We start from the raw sequence: 24,345 nt of genomic DNA on the forward strand, positions 1-24,345 counted from the left end.
AAATAGAAATCACTCAAGTGTTTGAGGAAGGATAATTCCCTAGAGAGTTGTAGTTTTACACTGTTTCTTATATTTCGCTGGTATGTGCTAGCTTCCCTGTAATTGGGATTTATTCAATGTCCTGCCTTTCTGAGTCATTGTTGTCACTACACCAGCTACATGAAACCTCAAGCAACTCTAGAAAACTTATTTCTTATCTAGAATTTTACTTTGGTTAGAATTATGCTAAATTACTGAACAAAAGCTTCTAAATTTAAGGAGGACATTCCTATAATAAAAAAAAAATTATTTTCATCCTATAATCCCTGCTCCAAATCAAAATGGAGCCATGAATGGAGTGAAGGAATATCCATCACCCTAAGGATTTCTCGTAAAAGCACCAATGTGGCAGAAATATTGAGAAGTACATGCTTCCTTTCTTGCCTCTGCCCTCGTTTGTGAATCTGGAATTGAAACAGACCAAAAAGAGAATCAGGGGTTTCATGCACCTTTGCCAGCCTCTCTCTTGTGAAGTGTGCTGGTTGGGTGTTTAAATACAATATATGTGCAGAACTTTTGGTAACTTCCTGACATCTGGCCTACACTTTTATAGTATCATTCTGTAGTCCTCCATCTAATCAATACATAAAGAAAGCAAAGTAAGGTTTATTATTTCTTCTTGTACCATCAAACTTCAAAGATATTTTCACTTTTAACCCTAATTTTAAATGCTTACTTTCCCTTACTACAATTCCTCAAGCAGTTTTTGTTAAAAATTAGATATGCTGCCACAGCGACCTAATTCAGCAACCCACTGATATGTTTTAAGGAATACAATGGTGAAAACCCATCTCTGTCTGCCAAACAAGTATTCACATTTGTAAAGAAGTATTTGAAAGCACTGGGGAATTTGACCCAAAGGGCAGAAGTGGCTTCCTCTTTTCAGTGGCATCCAGTTTAGGTCAAAACAATTTCTTGGAAAATGACTCAAATTTCCATGTGATTGAATTGCATAAAAACTTCCTATTTCAGTTGTCCAATTTTTTTCCCCTATGAAACAACAAAATACAAAGGTTCTGGTTGTGAAGAAAGCATGAATTAGCACACCAAAATAATAAATGAAGTGATTTCCCAAATGTCCTTTTGGTTTTTATCGCATTTGATGTTTTAATTTGAATCTTCAGTAGCCAAAGATGAGGGTAAAGAGCACCACTGTATCTAGGGTCAAGGAATATCTTATCAGCCATACCTGTGTATTTTAAAGGTGAAAACAAATGAAATTATATGATTTTTAGAATATTTACCAACTAACAGCTTGGTTTACTTACATTGAAGAACTAGAAATTCATTTTTTATAAACATTGTTTTAAAACATAAAAATATTTTTGTGTGCATTAAAACAAAAACTTCTCTTTATGCTTATTATGTGACTGTTTTATAATCTGTGAATAATAGCTATTAATAGAAAATAATCATATATTTTAGCTGATTTCCTAAGTTGTATCTGTCAATACTCCCACATAAGAGTTACTTTTCAAAGAAAATACAATTATAAAGTCATCTGTTCATTTCTAATATTAAGTAAAATTGTTCTTAATCATCTTCAAAGTTTAATGGTCATTAAATTGACATCTTATAAACCCCACTGTAGACCACAATTAAGATAAAGTCTCTCTACAAGCACTTAATTACTTTGAGAACTCACAAAAATGTAATACATGGAGAATATTCTACCCTCTGTATGTTAAATATTAAATGTCTATTTCAGTCCAAATATTTTCAAGGCCATTGTATTTTTTATATCCATCCATATGACTTTATCTGTCAAACAATTTTCAGGACAATATAAGATGTCTCTGTGATTCCTTTGAACATTTAAGAAAATTTATTGCAAAATATAAATGGCTTCTCAACTTCTTTCCATTTCCTGGCATAATATATTTTTATCCTAACAAAAATCAAAAGATTTCCCCCACTCTTTGAAATAATCTAAAGTGTCACTTCAGATTTTAAGAAGAAAATGGTGCATATAGCATTTTGACCTCATAGTTTATTTTGTACCATATACACTTTTGCTATGGTAGAGAATAAAAGTTGCCTTTTTGACACCTTTTTATTCACTTCTGTTCATGAAAATTTCCAATAGTGAAGTTAATTAGCACTTTAGTCATTAAAAATGTCCAAATAATTATGACAAAAATGCATCAAAAATCTAAAAGATTTTTTTTTACAAGAGCAAAATAGCTTTAGAGAATGTATAGTTTGAGAATTATTTAGAGTTTCAAGTACTCCAAAAATCAAAGGGATGATGGGCAACAAAAGAGACATTTGCTGCTAGGCTGAAACTTAGGTTTATATATATATATATATATATATATATATATATATATATATATATATGTGTGTGTGTGTGTGTGTGTGTGTGTGTGTGTGTGTGTGTGTGTGTAAGGTAGGGTGTATAGCTCAATGGTAGAGCATATGCCTCGCATAAAAAAGATATATAAAATTTGTAGATGGACACAATACCTTTATTTTATTTGTTTATTTTTATGTGGTGCCAGGGATCAAACCTAGTGCCTCACACATGCTAGGCAAGTGCTCGACCACTGAGCCACAACCCCGGCCCCACCTTTGGCTTATCTTTATCACAAATCCTTATTATCTCAATTTGGTACATATGAGACATGCACAGCTGTGTGCGCTACAACCTCTAATTGAATTGGTCGGTATTATCACTTGCATGCATGTGATCGTGGATAATGAGGGCACCACTGCCAATACCAAGTACATTTCTGCCTCATGGATTCCTTATTTTGGAAGAGTATCTTGTTAGTTATGATGTGCTCCATCAAAATTTACATTCATATTACTAACATATTAATCACCAATGCCAAATATTAAAATTTGCAATGTCATTCTTGATGTCAAAGATTTTATTATTTATAAAATTCACTGCAAGAGGCAGGGGGTATAGCTCAATGGTAGAGCATATGCTTTGCATGCCTGAGCCCTGGATCAATCGCCAGCACCCCAAAATATTTTTTTTTTAAATCTTTATTTATTTTTTCGGTGGACACAACATCTTTGTTTTTTTTTTTTTTAAAGAGAGAGGAAAAGGGGGGGGGGAGAAAGAGAGAGAGAGAGAGAGAGAGAGAGAGAGAGAGAGAGAGAGAGAGAGAATTTATTTATTTATTTATTTTAGTTCTCCGCGGACACAACATCTTTGTTGGTATGTGGTGCTGAGGATCGAACCCGGGCCGTACGCATGCCAGGCGAGCGTGCTACCGCTTGAGCCACATCCCCAGCGCAACCCCAAAATATTTACATGAAAAAGATTTTTTCCATATATGAAAAAAATCCAGATGATTTCAGAATTAGCTAATTTGAAAATCTGGATACTTTCAAGGAAGATTAACAACAGCTTTTCTATTTTTAATACCCGTACAATGAAACTGGAATAGAAATGGATTAATGTGGAAAAAGTCATTTGATTTAAATAAAAAGTCACGTCCCACAAAGAGAGATGTAAATATACATTTTTAGATGTATTATATTTTAAAATATTTTCATAAATAGTTTTCTTAAATATGTATTTTCTGTTGAAATAGCTATTGTGGCTTCCTCTGCAGGTTTGTCAACTTAAGCTTACCTATGTCAATGACATAAGCAGGGTCTTTGGGGTGGTTAGGAAATGGAAGCAACATATACAAGTTTGCTATGTTCGGATGTGGTTTCTCCTGTAAACAGTTCACATGCTGGAGGCTTGGTTCTTAATGTAATGGTATTAAGAATTGATGGATCTTTTAAAAGGTGGGACATAATGGGAGGTGATTTGGTCATGGGGTTACCACCTTTGGAAGGAATTGATATTCTCAGGGGAGAATATCATATTTCTCATGAGAGCAGGTTGTTGGAAAGCAAAGCCACCCCATGTAGTCATGCTACCATTTTCATTTCTATTTCAACACATTGGAAGACAGCTGGAATTAGACTTTCCAGCCATCAGAATTTTGAGCCAATGATCTTGACATATCATACATTTGAATCAAATGTTGTAAAATCATTGTATTGTCATGAGCAACTAATAAAAAAAAAGTGAAAAAAAAGTGGGACATCCTGTCATTTGTGAAAACATGGATGAACCTGAAAGGAATTGAATTAAGTGAAATAAATCAGGCACAGAAAGACAAAAAAAAAAAAAAAAGAATTTTGAGCCAAATAAGTATCTTTACTTTACAAATAATCTAGTCTTAGCTATTTTGTTATAGCAATATAATACAGACCAAGACACAGTTAGTTTAACAACACCTATATTTAGAATTAGAAAATCAGTACTTGATTATTTATTAAGTACTCTTTGTATTTTTATTATTTATGGATTTAAAAACATTATCAGTTTTTAAAAGTTCATATTTACTGAATATAATGAATTAATCCACCCATGCAAAGAGGAAGTTAAAGATGGGATACCTAGGAATATCTAGGTTGTTTTGTTAGATTTAACTATTGTTACACTTTGAGAACTCTGGTCCCAACCTATGTATTTATGGACTACCAGTAATGACCTTAAAAAATGCTAAAAGTATACCATGAAAAAGCCCAAGAAAATTATTCCAGCTTGTTTTAATAGAAACATAAAATTCAATACTTGGTTTAAAAATGGGGTAAATCATTAAGTGGGAATTTTCTGGGCAAACAGAGATATGTGATAAGCATAATAAGTTTTCCCTAAAATGTATTAGTATAGAAAGGAACCAATTCCTTTCAGGGTATGATTCTATATAGTGGGGAGAAACATTATTTTTCATGCATTTCTATTCCTTCCTTAGAACCCTGTATAAGGCATTTGCTACTCATGTCTGGGATGGCAAATATCATCATGAGATGGGCATCATTTGTGATTAATAGCAAGTGTAGTCTCTGTTCTCTGAATGGTTTCAATTGCCATTGGACGATGTCTCTGTGTATTGGTCAAGGAATGGGAGTTTCTATGCTACAATAAGATAATATATATGTTTTATACTTGGATGTGCCCTTAATGGCTTCCAGAACCCTTCCATTCTGCTATGCCCACTTGAACTGGTGGACTAACAGAGAGAAGTCCAGATGGCCTCATATGACCCTGTTCTCAGCACCAACAATTGCAGCAGCACAAGCAGGGTGCTTCTATGGCATTTTTTTTTTTAATGGAGAAATGGATGGAGGCAGGTAAAGTGTAGGGCTTTGGTTTTATGATAGTATAAAATAATTATTTGCACTGACCTGAGAAATCAGCAAGTGTTTAGAATTTGTTTGTTTGCTTGTTTGTTTTGGTACCAGAGATTGAACCCAGGAGCGCTTAACCACTGAACTATATCTCCAGCCCTTGTTATATTTCATTTTGAGATAAGGTCTTATGAAGTTGATTAGGACCTTGAGAAGTTTCTGAGGCTGGCTTTGAACTCATAATCCTCCTGCCTCAGCCTCCCAAACTGATGGGATTACAGGTGTGCACCACCATACTGGGCTAAATGCTTAGAGTTTAAGAGAAATAAATCCAGCAGAAAGAATGAAAGGTCTACCTCAAGTTCCGTGGTTTTTGAGAAGCATTCTAAGGGAGCCAGTCTACACTGACTACCACCTTTGTTCTCCCAAGTGGCATTACATCTCTGTCCTTTCAGTAACTCTAGTAGCAAATGCTCTTTTCAGTCTCTGCACTGCAAACTTAATCTCCGTTAAATCATCAATATGCCAAAAGTCATATTACCTAGGCTTCAGTACTAGTAATTCTATTTATATGATACCAAATTCCAGAGAGATTAAATCATTTGTCTATGTTCACATGTACATGATAAAAAAATCCCAGCTCAGAACTCGTAACTCTAAAGCTAGTTACACTTATTATAGGAAGTCCTTTAAATTTTGGTTGGACATTTCAAAGCAGGCATTCAGCTTATATTTTCTCTGTCTGCCATTTGTTCCTTTTGTCTCTCCGGGTCTTTGTTGTCTATTCACCATTTAAGACACAACGTTCAGATGTTTGTCCAGTTATGCATATCTACCTACTGTTCTTTTCCAGGACTGGTTTGCCCAATATTTGTGAGAACATATACCCTGACTTTTGACAATATTGGGGGAAGACCATCTCTTTCCTTTCTTACTTAACAACCTGGTAGGTAATGAAAGATTATTTTAACCTAATAGATAAAAAAGTAGTCAAAAATGAAAAATATAAAATCTTAAAATATACCTAAGATATACCAACTCCATTGGCCTACACATTTAGAAAATGTGTTTATGTGTTTCTATAGTAACAAATGTCTTTTTCGTTCTCTGCACTGCAGAATTTATATCTTTTAAAATAAGATATTATCTTACAGGTGCAGTGGCACATGCCTATAATACCAACTACTCCAGGGACTGAGGCAGGAACATCACAAATTCATGGTCAGTTTTAGCAACTTAGCAAGTTCTTGTCTCAAAATTAAATTAAAAGGGCTGGGGGCATAGTGTAGTTTTAGATGGTTTGCCTAGCATGCACAAGACCCTAGGTTCAATACCAACTACCACAAATAATAAGATACTGGTATTATAGTATGTTCTTTTTAATGATATCCGCTAATATAACAATGAATACATTACATAGCCTTTGGCATTAACTGTAAGGAAACTGAGATACGCCTCTGCAGAGCAGACTATGGAATGAGAGACAACTGGGTAACTCTAGTGTTGTCATCTACTAGCTTTGAGATTATATTAGCCCATTTGTGTTGTTGTGACAAAATATCTGAGTAGGGTAACTCATAAAGAATAAATTTGGAACACAGGGTTCTTATGAGGGAGGGTTCAAACAGCATGACACAGGGCTCTCTGGTTGTGTCACAACATGGTAACAAAACAGAAAGAAAACTAGCTGTTTGTGCAGAAGGGGCCAAGGATAAAAGATAGCCTCAGTTTATGATCATTGCTCTCGAGAGCACTCTCTAGGAGACCAGCATGAATGCCTTCCTTGGGTGGTGTCCCAGGACCTAATTACCTTCATTAGACCCCACCTCTTGAAGGTTCCACTCCATCCACATCACCACATTGAGGACTAAGTATCCAGTATATGAACCCCTTGGGGACACAAACAAAATGTTAACCATAGTAGTGATCATGTCAAGATCTTTCCCTCTTGGAGTCTCAGTTGCATCTCTGGAAAATAGAGATCATAATCTGTGCCCTAACCGGAGGATTAAACATTATCATATATGCAAAATACCTGGGGTAGTCTAGTTTAGTCCACTTCCTAAACATAAGTCTCTTTCAAGAATGCTAAGAGACAAAGAAGGAACTACCCTTTGTCTAGTTTAAAGGAACCAGGGTTAGTTTGAGTTTCAAAAGAAATGATCTTTCAGGACAAGTCTACTCATGTTGTCCTGAGTTGTAGGAAAGATCATCTGGCAGCTCTGTCTGCATCATGCTGGCTTTATTTACACATTTCAGATTGAACCAGGGAATGTGGTGATAACACAGTTTAGCAAACACAACACCACACTGCATCTGTGGCTGCTGCAACTGAATTGCTTAGGAAGACCAAAAATAATCCATTCAGAAAGACAGAACCGCTGTCACACACGTTTATATTTCCCTTAACATGGAAGCTTCTGATTATACAAGGACATTTGTAATAAAAATAGTGATAACCATGGGTGAGATTAAACAAACAAGATAATTGTGGCTAAACATAGAGCTTTCCATTGATATATTTGAAAAGAATGGAATTCTACCTGTCATTACAAACCTCCAAAACTATAGACTCTAATGGCAAATTCATGTGATACAGGGCCAACTTTACAACCAAGCATGTACCACAGGCAGAAGCAGCAACAAAGGATACAATCTACCTAATCCAGAAATCAAATTTCATAAACTTTGCTTTTTCAAAAATACACTCTAAAGAATGTCACTGATTATAAGACAAGTAACAAGCTCCAATTCTAACTAAAATTTTATATGATATAAAGACAAATGCAAGAGTGTAATTTTTAAACTGCTCATTTGTTTCTGAAATGTCAAAAGCATTGAGGCTTTTGACTAAGTTTTATAAGCAGCTGAATTAGGAACAATTAATGTGCCTGTGGTGTAACATAGCTGTTCGTTCTCTAAAAATAAACCAAAAACATAAAGAATAATTCAGAAGGCAAATCTTATTTTTTTTCCTTAAGGTCTTGTTTCCTTTCCAGTGTCTCCAATGAGACAGTGCAATAAACTAGCTTCGAGCCTCTGGGACAGAATTAACACCATCAAAATGAATTTACAACTGAGAATTAATTATATAAGCAGTATGTTACTTTAAATCTTTCCTGCATGTTCTGATTCAGAAAAAAAAAAACTCTCATTTCTCTATTAATTATCTAAGGAAAACCAGAGAGATATTCCTGAAAATTGACCCTGTCAGAAAAAAAACCCTTTTGACATGCTTAAAAATTGAGTAGCGTTTGTCACAGGATATGCAGGATTCCCAAAAGAAATCGTTGTAAAATTTTCTCTCACGATCCTCCCAGTAATTACAGCCACCAAGACTAAAGATACAAAAATACAACTTTACACAACAGGAATGTTTGGTCTGTTTCATTTCAGTGAATACTGAAAGCCTGGAATTTGAAAACTTGAAGAATTATAAACATTAGAAATAGTTTGAGTGGCATGTAACATGAAAAAAACTTCTGTGTCTGTCATAACAAAGAACAGGAAGCAACATTTATATATGAGATTAAAAATTATTCTTTAGGAATCGCAGCTTAATGCACTGGGAACCGTGTTTAGGATTTCTTCCCATGGGGCATTTTGTTGGCAGACAGACACACGTGTGGTGTCAACACCATGGTTCATGCTATTAAAGTGGGGGTGGGAAGGGAGAAATCTGTCCTCTTTCTGCAGAGTGCTTGTTTCTCAAGTAGCTCTTCTACTTTAGGAAATGTATATAAAGCAGTGTTTGGATTTGAATCAACATCATTTCTAAGGGCCTTTCCCCTGCTCTGGTCATTATGGAGCTTATATACTTTATGTAACACCGTTTTGGGCTTGCAATAGTAACCTCTGGTATCAAATAAAAGGATTGAAAAAATTAAAAACAAAAAAGAATGAACACCACCAAGAGAAAGAAATTCATTACACAGAAATAAAAAATTGGTCACATTATATATATATATATATTTTTTTTTTAATTTTTTTTTTTTGAACTTAGATTCTGGTATTCATTCAGTTCCTCTGAGCCAACTGACAGAATGCTGTGCCACCACAAGGTTAATAGAGCTGTTTTTTATAACTACAACTACTGTAGACAAATACACAAAATGCAACAGTTGTTTAGTTTCTATGTGCCTCCTTTAGCTTCCTCTCAGGTAGGAGAATAAAGCGGGTATAAGGTAAAAATATTTACATCATCAAGAAATGCAAAATGTAATTCTCATTACCCTAAATCTGAATTTAAACACAGCTTATGTTGGCACATCTGATTCCCCCAGCATTTCGTCTCTACTTCCCTTCATTATTTACAAATCCTGATGAAAGTGTAGTAATCACACAGCAAGACTGTTGTTGAGCATGACCATCTTGCTTATTATAGCAATCTCTGTCCTCACAGAGGCTTTGATAAGAGAAATCAATAAATATCAGCAATAATAATGTGAAAAAGGGAATGAATAAATTGCTGATATGCTCCATCATAATGATGTAGCATAGTGAAATATAATTAAGATTTAGGAAATAAGATCTGGGTTTGAATCTTGCAACTATCCTGGCTGAGAAATCCTGGACATGTTACTTAATTTCTCTTAACCTGAGTTTGTTCAATTGTGGATGGGAAAGATAATATCAAAAGTAATGACTTGAATACTCAAAGAGTTAAAGGGTATAAAAGCAGCTTGTAAATTTGGAACACTCTGAAAATACTAGTATTTTAATTGATCTCACTATTTAATTAATTCTTATATATCACAATCTTGTTTTAAATTAATACTTGTGTTTCGTTCTTTTTCATTTATTACTTAATTTTTCATGAGGTAAAAATGTGCTTCCACCTTTCTGTTAATTATCTCCATAAATTTTATTTCACTTTTCTAATAATTTTCTTATAGTCTTGTTGATGATTGGGACTTAGATTGGGCCACATTGAAATAGAAGGTTTCACAAGGAAAGACAAGAGGAATAGCTACTGTGCTCAGAAAAATTACTCATGGACGATTGGGATACAATGTCTAGTGTATTCCACCCTAGCTTGACATTAAAACTTTTGGCAATGAGAATTTAAACACCATGATGCAGCACAGACTACTAAATATCAGAGCCTTATACTCAATTTTGTACATGTTAGTTAATAGAAGGATAAACAATTCATGCAATTAAAGTCTGGTGTATCTTATTTCACAAAATTTGAAAGTAAATCCTTACAGTAGACATGGCAGATAGGATCTACTAGTATTAGGAGCAATAGTGTGATAATGAATAGTATATTTTGAATATTCCCAAGGGCTAGGTTAGTATCATTTTAGCATTACTTCTAAAGGTAATAAAGTCAAACCCTTTTAAGAATGGAAGTTTGAATTTTAGAAAAGAATGTGAGCAAGCTGATATGTCAAAGGAGTATAGGAACTGGGGAAGGCACCCTTTTCTCATTCAGAACGTCCACAAATTGAGAATTAAAAATTGGCTGGAACCCACTTATTATTAAAATCTTACGACAGTATGGTCTAATTGTTATCAATTAAATCATTTAGCCAATAAAAACCATATGAAATAAAACTAAAAGGACTTATATCAGAATTTCCATTTACTTTAGTTCCCTAAATTTTATCCATAAGCAGATCTTCTATAACAGGCCCTGTATGTGGGTTGTATATGCGCTGAAGGAGTGTGTGTGCACAGATACCCACATAGGCACATCTACAACTATTGTTAAACATCGAAAGTTACGTCCTGGATTTTGAATTTCTTACCATCACTATACTTCATCATCTTAAAGTAACACAGTTAATGGAAGAATTAACAAGAATTAACACTGATCAAACCCATTTACTGAGCTTTGGACATCTTTTAAGAAGGCAAGAAGAATATTAAGCAAACCACTCTTATTACTAGATTGTAAGGTGTCTCCCATGAACAATAGTTTTCCTGAGTTAGGACAGTAGATTAACTTCTCCCTCTATAACAAGAGGATGAAAACAATGAGCCTCAGTGGACTGAACAACCCCACTGAAAGGAGTGTGCAGGTTAATTTACAGAGAGAACTCCTGGGTACAGAGGCCATGGTCTTCTTCCTTGATGGCTCTGCCTGTGTAATGATAATGTCATTCAATAGATTGCTGGATTGTGAAATTCACAGTTTAAATGTGCTTAAGTTTTAATGATGACATCCTAATTTCTGCAAATTGAAAATATAATGTCCATTTGTATCTTTTCATTAGAAATTGTTCCTCAATCAACAAAAATGCATTATGTTTCTTATCTTCTTCAAGGAAAACATCCATGTCTGCTTTTAAATCAATTACTGATATAAAAAGATGATTTTCTTTTTTCATAAACTCTATCAGAAAATTCTGACCTCATTGATGATCCTAAAAGGACAGATCATTCAAGTCCTATTTCTGTCAGCCTAGTTATAAATAAACCAACCCACAATGCAGGCATCAGAGTAGTTTCTTTCTGGTAGCAATACACTGCTTTTTTTTTTCTTTTATTATATGCTCTATGATTCCTCTTTCCTGATGCTAATGGTAAATGCTGAAATATTCTATGTAAGTGGTTGTTGAGCTGGAAAAAGAAAGAAACTCTTAATAGAAGTATTTATACCTTCAGCAATGAAAACAAGATATTATTGTCTTGCATGACCTTTCCTAAGTACAGGATACAGCATTTTACACAATAGTTTCTTGGTTCATGCTTCAATTACTGACCTTTACTGTGTAGAAAATTAATGCAATTTTCATTGTAATCCATCTGTACAAATAAGGTCCACACGGAAGGATTCCACATATGGAATCTAATACAAATAGGAAATGTCAACTGATTGCTGTTGGCTGAACTTAGCCATTATCTGTTTGTTCTGGGGTCCCTTGCAAACTACACTTGCAACAAGCAATTTCTTACATGGGCCATCAGGTATAAGAAAGGAGGATTTCCTCTCTTTAAAGTTTAGCTTGTATGCTTCACTTCCTGAAAGCCAAAAATCGAGTTACCTGAAACTTCTATGCTCTCATTGAAAGTTCGCGAAAGAAAAGGCAAAATTGTCCAGTCTAATCTGGTTTCTAATACAGATCACCATCAAGCACTTTTAACAATAAGAAGGAGCAAGAGGCTACAGTGATGTCATTTTGCAACAATCCCTATTCCAGACAATAAAAGTATGACACACCCCAGACCATGTCCTGGTCTGTGCATCCAAGACAGGCAGAAGATGAGAGTGCATTCATCTCATGAGGAAGTTGGGCCAAGGGGCCCAGGCAGCCTTTCATCTTTCACAGTCATCTGTGACGGTATGTGGTGGGAAGGGGTGCTGGTAATTAAGGAGTGTCACTTTTAAGATGGATGGTTTGAGTAGAAAGGAGTTTCTCCCCCTCTTCTGGTTCTGTAAGAAATGGCTGTGTGTTTATAATTTGTAAACAGTTCCTCTTGGCATGGGTGTGTTACAGTTCCCAGAAGCACAGTCTGTCACATCTAACACACAACAGAAGCCAGAAGGGCTCAGTGGGGAAGACCTCTCTGACAGTCCACTGTGGTGGGGAGTCACCTAGTCACTGTGTATCCATGTCTACGATGAGCACATGTCAGTGGTGGAGGCTGCTGTACGTGGAGAAGAAGTGACACTTTGCACTTGAGGAGCCTCCATGTTGAATACCCCTCTAGTTCAACAGATTTACAAGAGAAGGTATAGTGAAAAGAAATGAACAAGGACTAGGAAGCCTGCCATTCTCCCCAGCTATTGAAAGGTATGTTAAGCCGAAGAGGCATAAACAGAGGTTGAATTATTTTATACTCATTCTTTAGAGGATTTTATAGAAATATAAAACTGAAGAAGTAAAATTGCCATGGTTTTGCATTACCTATTAAAAGGCCCTATTTGAGCCAGGTGCATGCCCATAATCCCAGCAGCTCAGGAGGCTGAGGCAAGAGGATCTCAAGTTCAAAGTCAGACTCAGCAACTTAGCAAGGCCCTAAGCAACTCAGTGAGACCTTGTCTCTAAATAAAAAGGGCTGCAGCTATGGCTCAGTGATTGAGAGCTCCTAATTCAATTCTCAGTACCAAAAAAAAAAAAAAAAAAGGCACTATTTAAATACTGTAATAAAAACATGTCAAGAATGAAATTGCCCTGGAGGGAGTGAGAAAAGCCCTGCTGCCACCCCTTTCACCATGGGACAAGTTGATGCTACTGTCATGAGCAGGGCCATGCTGGGATGGATGAACCCATGCCAGGGTGCTGCCATTCACACTCTCTCCTCTGCCATCCTTGCCCAGAAAGACTTGAAACGCATTCACATAACTCTGTCTGCAAACATCCAGGTAGTCTGAGGCAACTCAGTGGAAGATTAGACCTTGACAACCAATAATCTACACTTCATGGCCTAATTTTGTTGCTTGCCCTTTGCCAAACAATACTTTTCCATTCCTAGTCTTCTTGTTGGAAGCTCTTCTGCTTCAGACAGGCCAAAGACATCTGGTCCAAATGATCAATAAAGGGTGGGCAGGCAGGGCCTTATTCCTGGGGTGACTCATTTAAATATACTTGGTCAAATAGAAAAATTTTTTTTCCTCTCTTTTGAGCTTTGGTTTATGAAAATTTAGAATTTTGCCTAGTGTGATATTGTGATATAATAAGAAATATATATTTGCTATTTGTTCCTGGCTCCTGGCCAGAGCTCCTAAAACTCTTGGAACTGCCTAAGTGATAAGAGTGGTAGGAGTATGTTTTGTTATATTTGGTTTTGTCTCCAGGTCCTGAAATAGCTGCAGATGTAGAAAGGTGAAAGGAGAATTTTTTTGTTGTTCATTAAAAAAAAAATGTCCATCACACCTAAGTTTAAGTTAACGAGACAACGTGTTTAAAAATTCCCTAAGGATGGGAGCTGGTTGCTAGAGGAATCCACCATGTGATTGGAGGATTGGAACTCAAAGGCCCACCTTTCCCAGACCACCTAGCCTCCAGAAAGAGGGGAAGAACTGGACATGGACTTAATTACAGTGGTCAGTGATTTAATCACCCATGCTGACTTAAGGAAGCCTCCAGAAAAACAACCACTAAAGTAAAAAAAAAAAAAAAACAAACAACAACAACAACAAAAAAAAAACTATGTCAGGAGGCTTCTGTGCTGTTGAATATGTGCAGGAGCCAGGATCATGCAGTGCCTAGAGAGGGCAAAGAAGGACCACACCCCAGCCCCAATCTTCCTCTGTATGTCTCTTCCAATTAGCTGTTCCTGAGTTGCATCTTTTACCACAAACCAGATGTGTAAGTAAATGTTTTCTTGCATTTTATGAGCAATTGTAGCAAATTTTTAAACCCAAGGGAGGAGCTGTGGGAACCCATAATTCATAGCTGGCTGGTAGAAAAACTGTAGGCCCAGACTTGCAACTGGTACAGTGTATAGGTTTATAACTAATTCATTAATACTGGTTATTTTCTTTCACCAAACATCCCTTATGCACTTTAGCCAGGCAACTAATATTCAATGATGGTCACATGGTAAACCCTCCCATCAATGCATCAGGATAAAAGGTGAATCTGTGGGACCTCTAACCTGAAAAAGGAGGATTTCCTTTTTATAAATATTATACTTTATTATTTTGCTATTAACGATCTTCTTAGCACAACAAATACAACTTACTTTGTAACCCACCCCATTTGCCTTAAATGGGCGAAACCATCTGGTCCACTCAATTAATTTTCAGACTCTTTGTGTCATGGAGCCAGTATCTTTGAATTAATTTCTATTAAATGGGCATTTATATTGCACACTTACTCTTCAGGTTCTCCCTTTTGCCCTTTCCTCTCCCAGAAGCCTCCTCCATTCTACCATCCCTGGCCCCATATACCCACAGGTTTTAGGGGACTGGAAGTCCATTAAGCTTGAAGCATCTCATTTGGCACTTCCCTTTTTTCATTTTATTCCAGAAGGTTTGTCTGAAAGTGTAATGACAACAAAAGCAGCAGATTTGAGAGATTCTCCCAGGAGAAGTAAAAGGACAGATGTACACAGACATAGAGCTGAAAACGCTGCCAGCAACAGCTGGGAAACTGACAGGCTCGGAAGTGGGTGACCACCCCACAGCGCGCCGACGTGAACCTAAAGGAACAGCAATTTCACTTGATTTCCTTTTGACTTCCCAGGCTACCTTTTATCTACCAAGGGGAGGGCTAACCTTGGCTTTCGTCCAGAGAGCAGACTCCGATCGGTATGCTGTTTAGAACATTTCGGTTATTCCTGACGTTATATCCCCTTTGAATCTTATTATGTGAAATCTTAGGACCCAAATATCGCACTATACCCATAAAGGTGTACAAATATTACCTGTCAATTTGCAAGACAGGAAAGGCAACTGCTACTCCTAATCCATTTGGGTAAAGAGTCAAATAGAGGATTGTAACTGTTCCATTTTTAATACAGGAGATCCTGGGGTTTTTAAAAAACATTTTAATATTATTGTATCATTTAATTTATAGTATTAAAGAACCAAAAAGATGCAACCTGATGGGGCAAATCTGCTGCCCCCATTCATGTCCCTGTCCAGCTGTTTCCTTAGAAGACTCACCCTCTCTTCCTCCTCTTCCTCCTCCTCCACATCCGTGCTCTCCTGAAACAAAACCCCACAATTTGTTAATTAAGCCTCAACTATAATCATCCAAAGAAACTGAATTGCATATACATTTTAAATTTTGTCTACAGAATTCAAACATTAATATTTTTAAAATTTATTACTCAAGTCTTGAAAATGACATTTTAAAAATTGAGGGACACCACAGCAAGACCACAAATGATAGGCATCACCATCTCCATAGAACAATTTTTTTTTAAAAAAAAGCTACAACAGTCACTAATATGGCATTATGTAAAAATGTGAATATGTAACAGATGTGATTCTGCAATCTGTATTTGGGGTGAAAATGGGAGTTCAAAACCCAATTTGAGTCAAATGTATGAAAGATGATATATCATGAGCTATGTAATGTTTTAAATAATCAATAAAAAAAATAAAAAAACACTATGTGAAAAAAGAAAAAGAGAAATTAAAAAAAAAAAAGCTACAAGGAGAGTGCCCTTTGAAGGCATCCAGCTTCACAAATACATTGCTGACTTTCACTCTTCTGTAAACAGTTTCATTCTCATTCTGACAAATGAACCAACTGCTCTGTTAAGGCTGAGAATACCATATTCCCTTTGTGCTGGGCTCATGGTTATAAGGACTCCTCTTTCCCTTTGGGGTCATTACTGAAACATTAGACAGTACAAAATGCATTTGTCTGAATATAATACATCTTAAGGATAAGTTACAGTTTCGATGTGGCTTTATTGTTTTCCTTGGGCTCCGAGGTTGGGAGAAGCAGGTGAGGGAAGAAAACCCAGGGCTCTGGTGTGGACTCGTCCACTTCAGCTCAGGTGCAAAATACTGCCAATGGGCTCATTCAGATCTCTTTGGGAGTCTTGGCTATTTAATAGGTGAATTTTTAATCATATCACTACAGTGTCTAAAAACACACATAAATGCATACACAATCAAATGAATTAAACAGCTCAGAAAGAAATGCTCAGTATTAACCAACTAATAATTAATATTAGGGTCAATTTTCAGCTTGAACACTTACCTGGTTGCTTAACTGTGCTTAACTATTTAGTATCACTCCAGCAGTACAAAAAATTGTCAGTAGTATGCTAAGTTAAATGATTAGATCCAGAGTACTCTGCTATAGTACACAAAACCACTGAGTGGTCATCAAGAAATTTCTCCAGAGCTGGTACAGAATTCTCATGATCTTCAGCTGGCAGTATGGGACATTCACTGACCCTCTCAGGACCTTACCTGTTTACCATTGGCAGTAAACATGTTTCATGCAAGCTGACAGATAAGAATGCTATGAAACTGGGTTATGAGAGGGAAAAGCGAGTGTAATTTGGGAAGTTGTAAGTCTTCAGCTTGAGTCACTGTCTAGCACATTTTCACTCTGTGACTTTAGGGAAATTGTTTTGCCACTCTGAACTGTAGTTTCAGCAAGCATAAAATGAAAAGAGTACCTCTTCCACCCTTATGCTTTACTATACAGATCAATGAATTTGAATGTTTTATATACAGAAAAGGCATTATATACACACTTAGATTTATACATATGCAAGTTTATTTACACACATGCATATGTACACACATGCACATATAGATACTACAAACACACATCATGCATGTTGTGGGCCAAATGAAATCTGATTAAACATTTTAAAAGTGTCAGTTGATCACATTTGTTATGACAAATGTTTTTCTGTTAATTTCCCTCATTTATATACCTCAGTAAAACACTGTCTTTCAATGGATCTAAACTTTAAACCCATTTATTTATTTGGTTTCATTATCTTATTGTTATAAATCTTACTGTTATAAATCTATCTATTGCATTAAATAATCAAAAATGAACAGAAAAGAATTTTGAAAGTGCCTGAGGTTTTACCTCTTACTACAATATTCATTTTCTCCACCTTCCCTCCATCCTAAATGAAACCAGAAATATCCCATAAACGTTCATGGTTTCAAAGACAATTTTTTTAAGTGAGAACGTAAGAAAACATATGTAACAATGGTTAGCTTTGAGTCTTGGGAAACCCCAGGTGTAAGTAATCACTTTCTAAAGGAAATGATCAAGTCAAAACTTTGGGTTTCTGTTTTTTAAACCTGGTTCTCGACCAAGGAATAGCAAAATTCATCCTAAAGCTAGGCTATAAATACAAGTTTCTGCACGCTGGAGCACAAAAATATTCTTTGGGCCTAGATGAGGGGAGCTGAGGCAGGAGAGTCAGAAAGGAAGCAAGATATGTATATGCTAAAGGGATGCCCAGGAGAAGGGCCCTTCCTTCTACATGACAGAAAATGAGAGAATTACAAAAAAAAAAAATTAAATAAAAACTAATTTGGTCACCTGAGAACAGAAGAATCTACGTCCACCTGCTTTTACTCTGATTGCCCTGGGAGTTGACAAGCTTCAGAGAATCCTCTGATTCTTCTGACCTAAGGAGAACATTGTGTGGGCTGCCCATATGGAAAGGTCTGAGTCAGCTCCCTGGAGTGACCCACAAGACCTGAAGGGGGTCAGGAATCCACCAAAGGTTTTTCTCTAGTGGTTGAGGAAATCGTTCACAGGAACCTTATGGCGAACTGGATGGGTGCACACAAGTACTGCCCACATGAAAAAAAGACCAGCAACAACAGGGCTCCAGTCATGCGGAGGTTGTAGGCTGAGACAGGAACACAGTTAACACAGCTGCCACAGAGGGAAGACAAAGACCTCCATTGCGAAATAGGTATGTGTGCAGGGATGCTCCCCAGGTCCCAACCAAAACAGATTCGGGGAGTGACTTGGTGGTAGTTGTTGTTTCCTATTGTGAGCACATTTTCCACAAATCACGTGCCAGAACTATGTCCATTTTTGCTCACCTGGCTGTCGTGCATGCTGCTCATTTTGCCTTTCATGGGTCTGATGAAATTGTAGACAAAGAGCAACAATAATGCCAGGGGGATCATGTACAGTTCAAAATTCCAGACTGTGACCAAAAATACCTGATAGGGAGACAAAGAACACAGGGTGACTGATAAAACAGTAGGAGCATAATCTTAAGTCCTTACTCACTGATTTAAGATTAAACAATCTAGAAACATAAACAGGTGTAAACACACACAAGTTCACATGCAATTAACTTAGTTTTAGAAATAGTAGCAGAATAAGAGCACAGAATGTTTCAGTGAAAACACTGAAACAGACAAATACAGGGACCTCACCCTATTCTATATTTTGGCACCTAGATTTTAGTGTGCCTGAATTTAGGGAAAACAGTCTGGAAAAATCCAAGGTCACAAAAAGGCAGGCCATGGAACACACTCTACCAACAGTGAAATTTATTTGACTAGAGAAATCGATTACTTCCGAAATCCATCCCAAATATTTACAAATCCAAGTATTTCAGACAAAATCTTCAGATTTCCAAATATTCATTAAAATTCTGCTGATTTGGGGACTGTAGGGTTACAGGAAAATGACTAGTTAGCACTGTCTAGATCAGACAAAGCACACACTGACATGCCCAAGTTCAATCAACTTATGGAATTCACATCCTCTACTGCAGAAGAAAAAGTGGGGTTTGAACACAAGGGCCAGTGCTTCAGTGAATGCAAGAGCATGGATGCAGACAGGAAGAGCTCTGCCTCCAAAGAACACACTAATCAGGATGAACAGACTAGAACACCTGATGAGTGTCACAGGCAGCGGGAGTGAAATCCTGGGCAAGTTACTTCCAAACTTGAGCCTCACTTTCTTTTTTAAACTCACAGGTAGTCTAGTTGATGAGATAAGATAATTATTTTTATGAGCAGCCAGCAAGAAAAACTCACTTTGTGACCTATTTAACTTAGAAAGGACAAGTTACTGCCTCTTAAATATTAAATCTCCCCTTCCAATAATAATATGGTTTTATTGCTGGATGCTTTTCTAACTTTTAAAAGAATTATTTTTATGTAGCTATTATATATTTCTTGCTTGTTTTATTTTTGGAGGCTAGGTAAATAAAATCATTTCTTTCATAATATTTTTTGAAACTAGCCATGGTTAGCATATATAAGGTAATAATTTGAATAAATTAGTTTTTTTTTTTTTTTAGATTTGCCCCCTTGCTAAGTTTTCTTTATTGTTTCAAATGGCTTTCTATTTCATTCTTCTGGGGGTTTCTAAGATTATAGTCACAAACTATTGGACCAATATGGAATCTTTTCTGTTTTTACTAATATTCAAAACTTAATTTTTTCTTGTTTAAACTCATTACTCCTACAAAACAATGTCAAAACTGCTGAGAAGGATGTTATTGTGTGATTCCTAACTGTAATGAAAATTCTTCTAGTGTCTCATTTTTCTATTAAACATGAGGTTGGCTTCAGTTTGAATTATGTAAGTCATATCACATTAACAATACAAATACATACAATTAGTACCAGAAAATTCACACAACAGTATTGATTTTACTACTCTTGATCTCTTTTAGCTATTTTTAAAAATACTCTTTTGTATCCATCCCAAACTTAATAAAAACATTTCTTTAAGTAGAAATACTTGTATCAGTTCTAGCCAGGGCTTATTTCACTATTATTATTTTCAAAATCAGGAATAGATGGTGGTTGTTCAACTGTTTTATTTTTATGTCTTCTGAAAGAAGGAGGATTTTTACTTTTCATTTTAATACAATATAATGTATTCATTATAATATTGAAGCCACTCTCATATTTTTTTGGGGAAACCCATTCTTTACTGGGGTATGACAATCTTTTAACACACGATGTATCTTATTTAATAATGCTCAAAATATTTTTCATATATACCTATGATTTTCATTTATCTATTACTTTATCTTTGTATTAAATCTAAGTTTTAGTGCTAGGATTATTTGTACATTGTATAAAATTTCAGTCTATCCTTTCTCTATGCTACAGATAATATTTGTTATTATATTGCAAGATTAAACAATGCAAACTATTTAATACAACCCATGCATTAACACTTACTACTGTGCTTGCTGTCATCATTTACTTATTATTCTTCCTTAAAAAATGTGAAATACTTGGCTCCTAACTAACCTAGTCTTCTCATCCACGAACATGACATTTCTTAAAATTTATAAATCTATAAAAAATATCAAAACATTCATATCAATTTAAAATTAACTGTTTTATAGCTGTGTTGATGGTATATACATAAGTCAAGTACATTATATTTAACTGACACAGTTCCCCATTCAAATGAGTGTTATGAATTTCATATATGTATGCTCTCTTATCAATGAAAACCTAGATTGAAACTTTTATCTAGTCAAACACGTTAACTTCAAGACTGGCACCTTCAATGTTCTGTACTCTACTTAAGGAATGCTATTTGACCTTAAGATGATAAAGTTTTGTGTTGTGTCTTCTTCTAAAAGATAAAGTGCATGTGATCTTTCTTCAATTTTCCTTCTTATAATTAGAATCAAGCATCCAATTTAAAGTTTTCTTTTACTCCTAGTCAACTTTTACAACTAACTTCCTTATAATGACCCGTGCATTTTTCACTGATCTACATTGTCATTTCTGCACAGGATCGATGAAGAAGTCTTAATAGCTATGTCAGCATGAAATAGTTAGTTTAAGAAAACCATTTGAGAAAACATTTTAACAAATATAACAGGAAATCTATACTTACATATCCCTCTGTGGAGCATGACTTTTCATTTAGATCAAATGACTGTTCTTCTACATTAATTTGTCTTCTTTAGCACGACTTCACTCCTGTGTATTCCCTCCCTCACCCCATCCCAAGTAGTCTCATATCTTTCTGTACTAGTTCACCCTCCAGCATAAATTCATTATTCATCTTTCTTTTGACCCTTATTTGCTAAGCACTGACTGTGGACTATATCAATTTGGACAAGAGTGAAGAAAAAAAAAAAGAAAGAAATATAAAAACTATAAAAACACACGAAAACCAGACTTCATGGAGCTTATATTGAGATTTTGGATAATACATATAGAATAACTAGGTAAGCTATATATTTTATATCAGGTGGTAAAAAGAGCTACCATGAAACAAAATGAAATCAAACAAAAACAAAAGTAAAAGGACATGAATGCCACCCACTGGGGCTGATTCTACAATTATAAGCAGGTGGTCAGGGAAGGCCTTGCTTGGAGGGTGACATGAGAGCCCTTGGCGGAAGTGTGTGTGTCAGGTGAAGGGTGTTTCCAGCTAGAAGTAACAGCAAGCACAAAGGCTGGGAAGTGGAAGGATGCCATTTTCTTTCTAGAGTGTTCAAGGAACAGCAAGGAACCCTTGTGTCTGAAGCATAAGACACAATGCAAACTTAGATTGAGAATGTTATGAGCACAATAATAACGTGATCTGACTTGTATCTAAGAAAATTGATAAGAAGTGGTCATGTCAATTGTTGATAAAGTAGGGCCCAGATGACATGCACATCATTTGGATGAGAAGATTAAAATGGAATGTGTGAGGATACCAAGGTGTGGGGCCTCAAAAGTTGTAAGAATGGATCTATTCATTAGTAGAGAAAGTCTGAGGAAGAGTGAGTTTAAGGAGAGGGATGGGAGGTGTCCCTATGAAAACAAAGATGACACAGGATACACGGTTTGGAGCTCAGGCTAGAGGCTAGGGCTAGAGACAAAAATTTATGTATTATCAGTATCCAGATAGTATTTAAAGACATCAGATTGAAAAATCTTAGCAAGCAAGCAAGCAACTATAGAGAGAAATGGCCTAGAAGTGATCCTTGGTCCAAATTTAGAGATTGAAAATACCAGAAGGGATCAGAGAAAGATGCTGAGGAGCAGCCAGAGAGAGAGTGATACAGGAGGAGATGGTGGTGTTCTGGAAATCAAATATAGTAGTTTAAAAAACCAAAGTATTTCTCTGAGTTAAGATGATCCCTGACTCAATATTAAGGGATAATACTGAGAAATGCAGTAAGGACTCTGCCAAAGAGTTTATTATAAAGGAGAGCAAAAAAAGCAAAAAAAAAAAAAAAAAAAAAAAGTGCCTGCAAGAGAATGAAGCAATGTTCTAGGAAAGAGAGGGACAGAAGAGCAAGAAAAAAAAGGTAGACAAAGAGAGAAAAGACAAAGGGAGAAAAATTGAAGAAGGAGGGAATTAGGAAGGGAAAATGATTTGGAAGAAAGAAGAAAATCGTTGGGACAATATTCTTAAAACAATAAAAACAATGGGACCCCAGCAGAAAGTTGTAAGTTTGGTCTCAGCAACAAATCAGATCATCCACAGTTAAGAGGGAAAGCAGAGGACTCCAGCAGAGAGGATGATGAGGGATAGAGAAGGAGCCAGTAGGGTAGCAGGGGGTCATTTATGTCAATCTTGGTCATTGAGAGTGGAGATGAGAGAAGATATTAAGTTTGAGAGGAAAAGAGAAGCAACAAAATAGTCCAGAAAAGTAGAAAGATTATTGTAGAAATGAAATAGAACTGTCAGGGACATTAAATATGGTTTTCTAGATCCATGCTTACCTAAGATTTTGCTAATTTAATATGTGCTAAATTATTGGGCAGGAGCGTCGTAAAGGAGAGGGGATAAATTTAAACACACAGGATGTATAAATTGATAGAAACGAAAGGGAATTGAACAGAAAATTAGCAAATTGAGAGAGAATTCCAAAGAAATGATTCAGAATGCAGACAAGAGACAAAAAAGATATATGAGAGGTCAAGAGACATGGAAGACAGAAACAGGGTGTTCTAATTTATGTTTTATAAGGGTTCAGGGTGGGGATAGACTATTCATGTGAGAAAGAGGGAAAAACATTACATGAAAATAAAATGCTCTAAAATTTCTGATAAATGTTGAAAGACACTAATAAAGGAAGCTCTCCCCCACTTAATACTATCCTTATTAGGATAAATAAAGACAAATCCAGTCTTAAAATACTCTTGAGAAAAACACTTGGGGAAAATAGAAACCGCTAGAGAGACCAGAAAATTCAACTATAAAGAAAAAACAATTTGAGTGATGTTATATTTCAGTGCAGCAAGGGAGGCAAAAAGATAGAAGAATAATTTAATATGTATGTATTTTTCAGTCTTTCAATTTAGAATCTTATATATAGCAAATTGTCTATAAATAAGAGTTAAGCAAAGATATTTTCATAAAAACATGAGCCAGGAATCCCTTATCTCCAAAAGAGTCTTGAAAACACATATATAAAAGATTCACTTTAAATAGAAGGAAAAATGCCCCAAGTGTAAAGGCTGCATGGGAGATATGTGTGGTGCTCAAATACAATTGTGCTGATTTAAATGTGTGTGCCAATACAAATAGACATAAACAGAAAAATAAAGTCTCATTTTTATGTAATAAAACAATCTAGAACTTTGGGAATAGCAAAAGCCTATAGATTTGGACAGGGATGCTTTGCTTTAAAGAATTCTAATTTGGAATCTGAATTACTTTCGATATTGTTTTTTTCTTTTTCTGTTTTTGTGGAAGTCAAAAAGTTAACTCTTATGTGGAAGAGAATAAAAATCTAAGAATTTTCGCCAAAGCATTCCTAAAGATGAGAACCAAGTCACAAATAACTTATGCCAAAGCCAAATAAAATTTGAGTAATACTGGT

General features: G+C 35.7%; 1 protein-coding gene across 1 annotated transcript in view; it reads right to left on the minus strand.

Moving 5' to 3' along the window:
- Positions 1–24,345, minus strand: part of MCTP2 (multiple C2 and transmembrane domain containing 2) — a 221,089-nt gene that overhangs the window by 20,084 nt on the left and 176,660 nt on the right. Inside the window, exons 18-19 of the mRNA XM_081290239.1 lie at positions 18,629–18,751; positions 15,746–15,787 (exon numbers count right to left, since the gene is read on the minus strand). Of these exons, the coding sequence (XP_081146365.1) occupies positions 15,746–15,787; positions 18,629–18,751 (165 nt within the window). The remainder of the gene's footprint in view (positions 1–15,745; positions 15,788–18,628; positions 18,752–24,345) is intronic.

This window comes from Spermophilus citellus, assembly GCF_964194105.1.
Source record: "Spermophilus citellus genome assembly, chromosome: 4".
NCBI classification, from domain to species: Eukaryota; Metazoa; Chordata; class Mammalia; order Rodentia; family Sciuridae; genus Spermophilus; species Spermophilus citellus.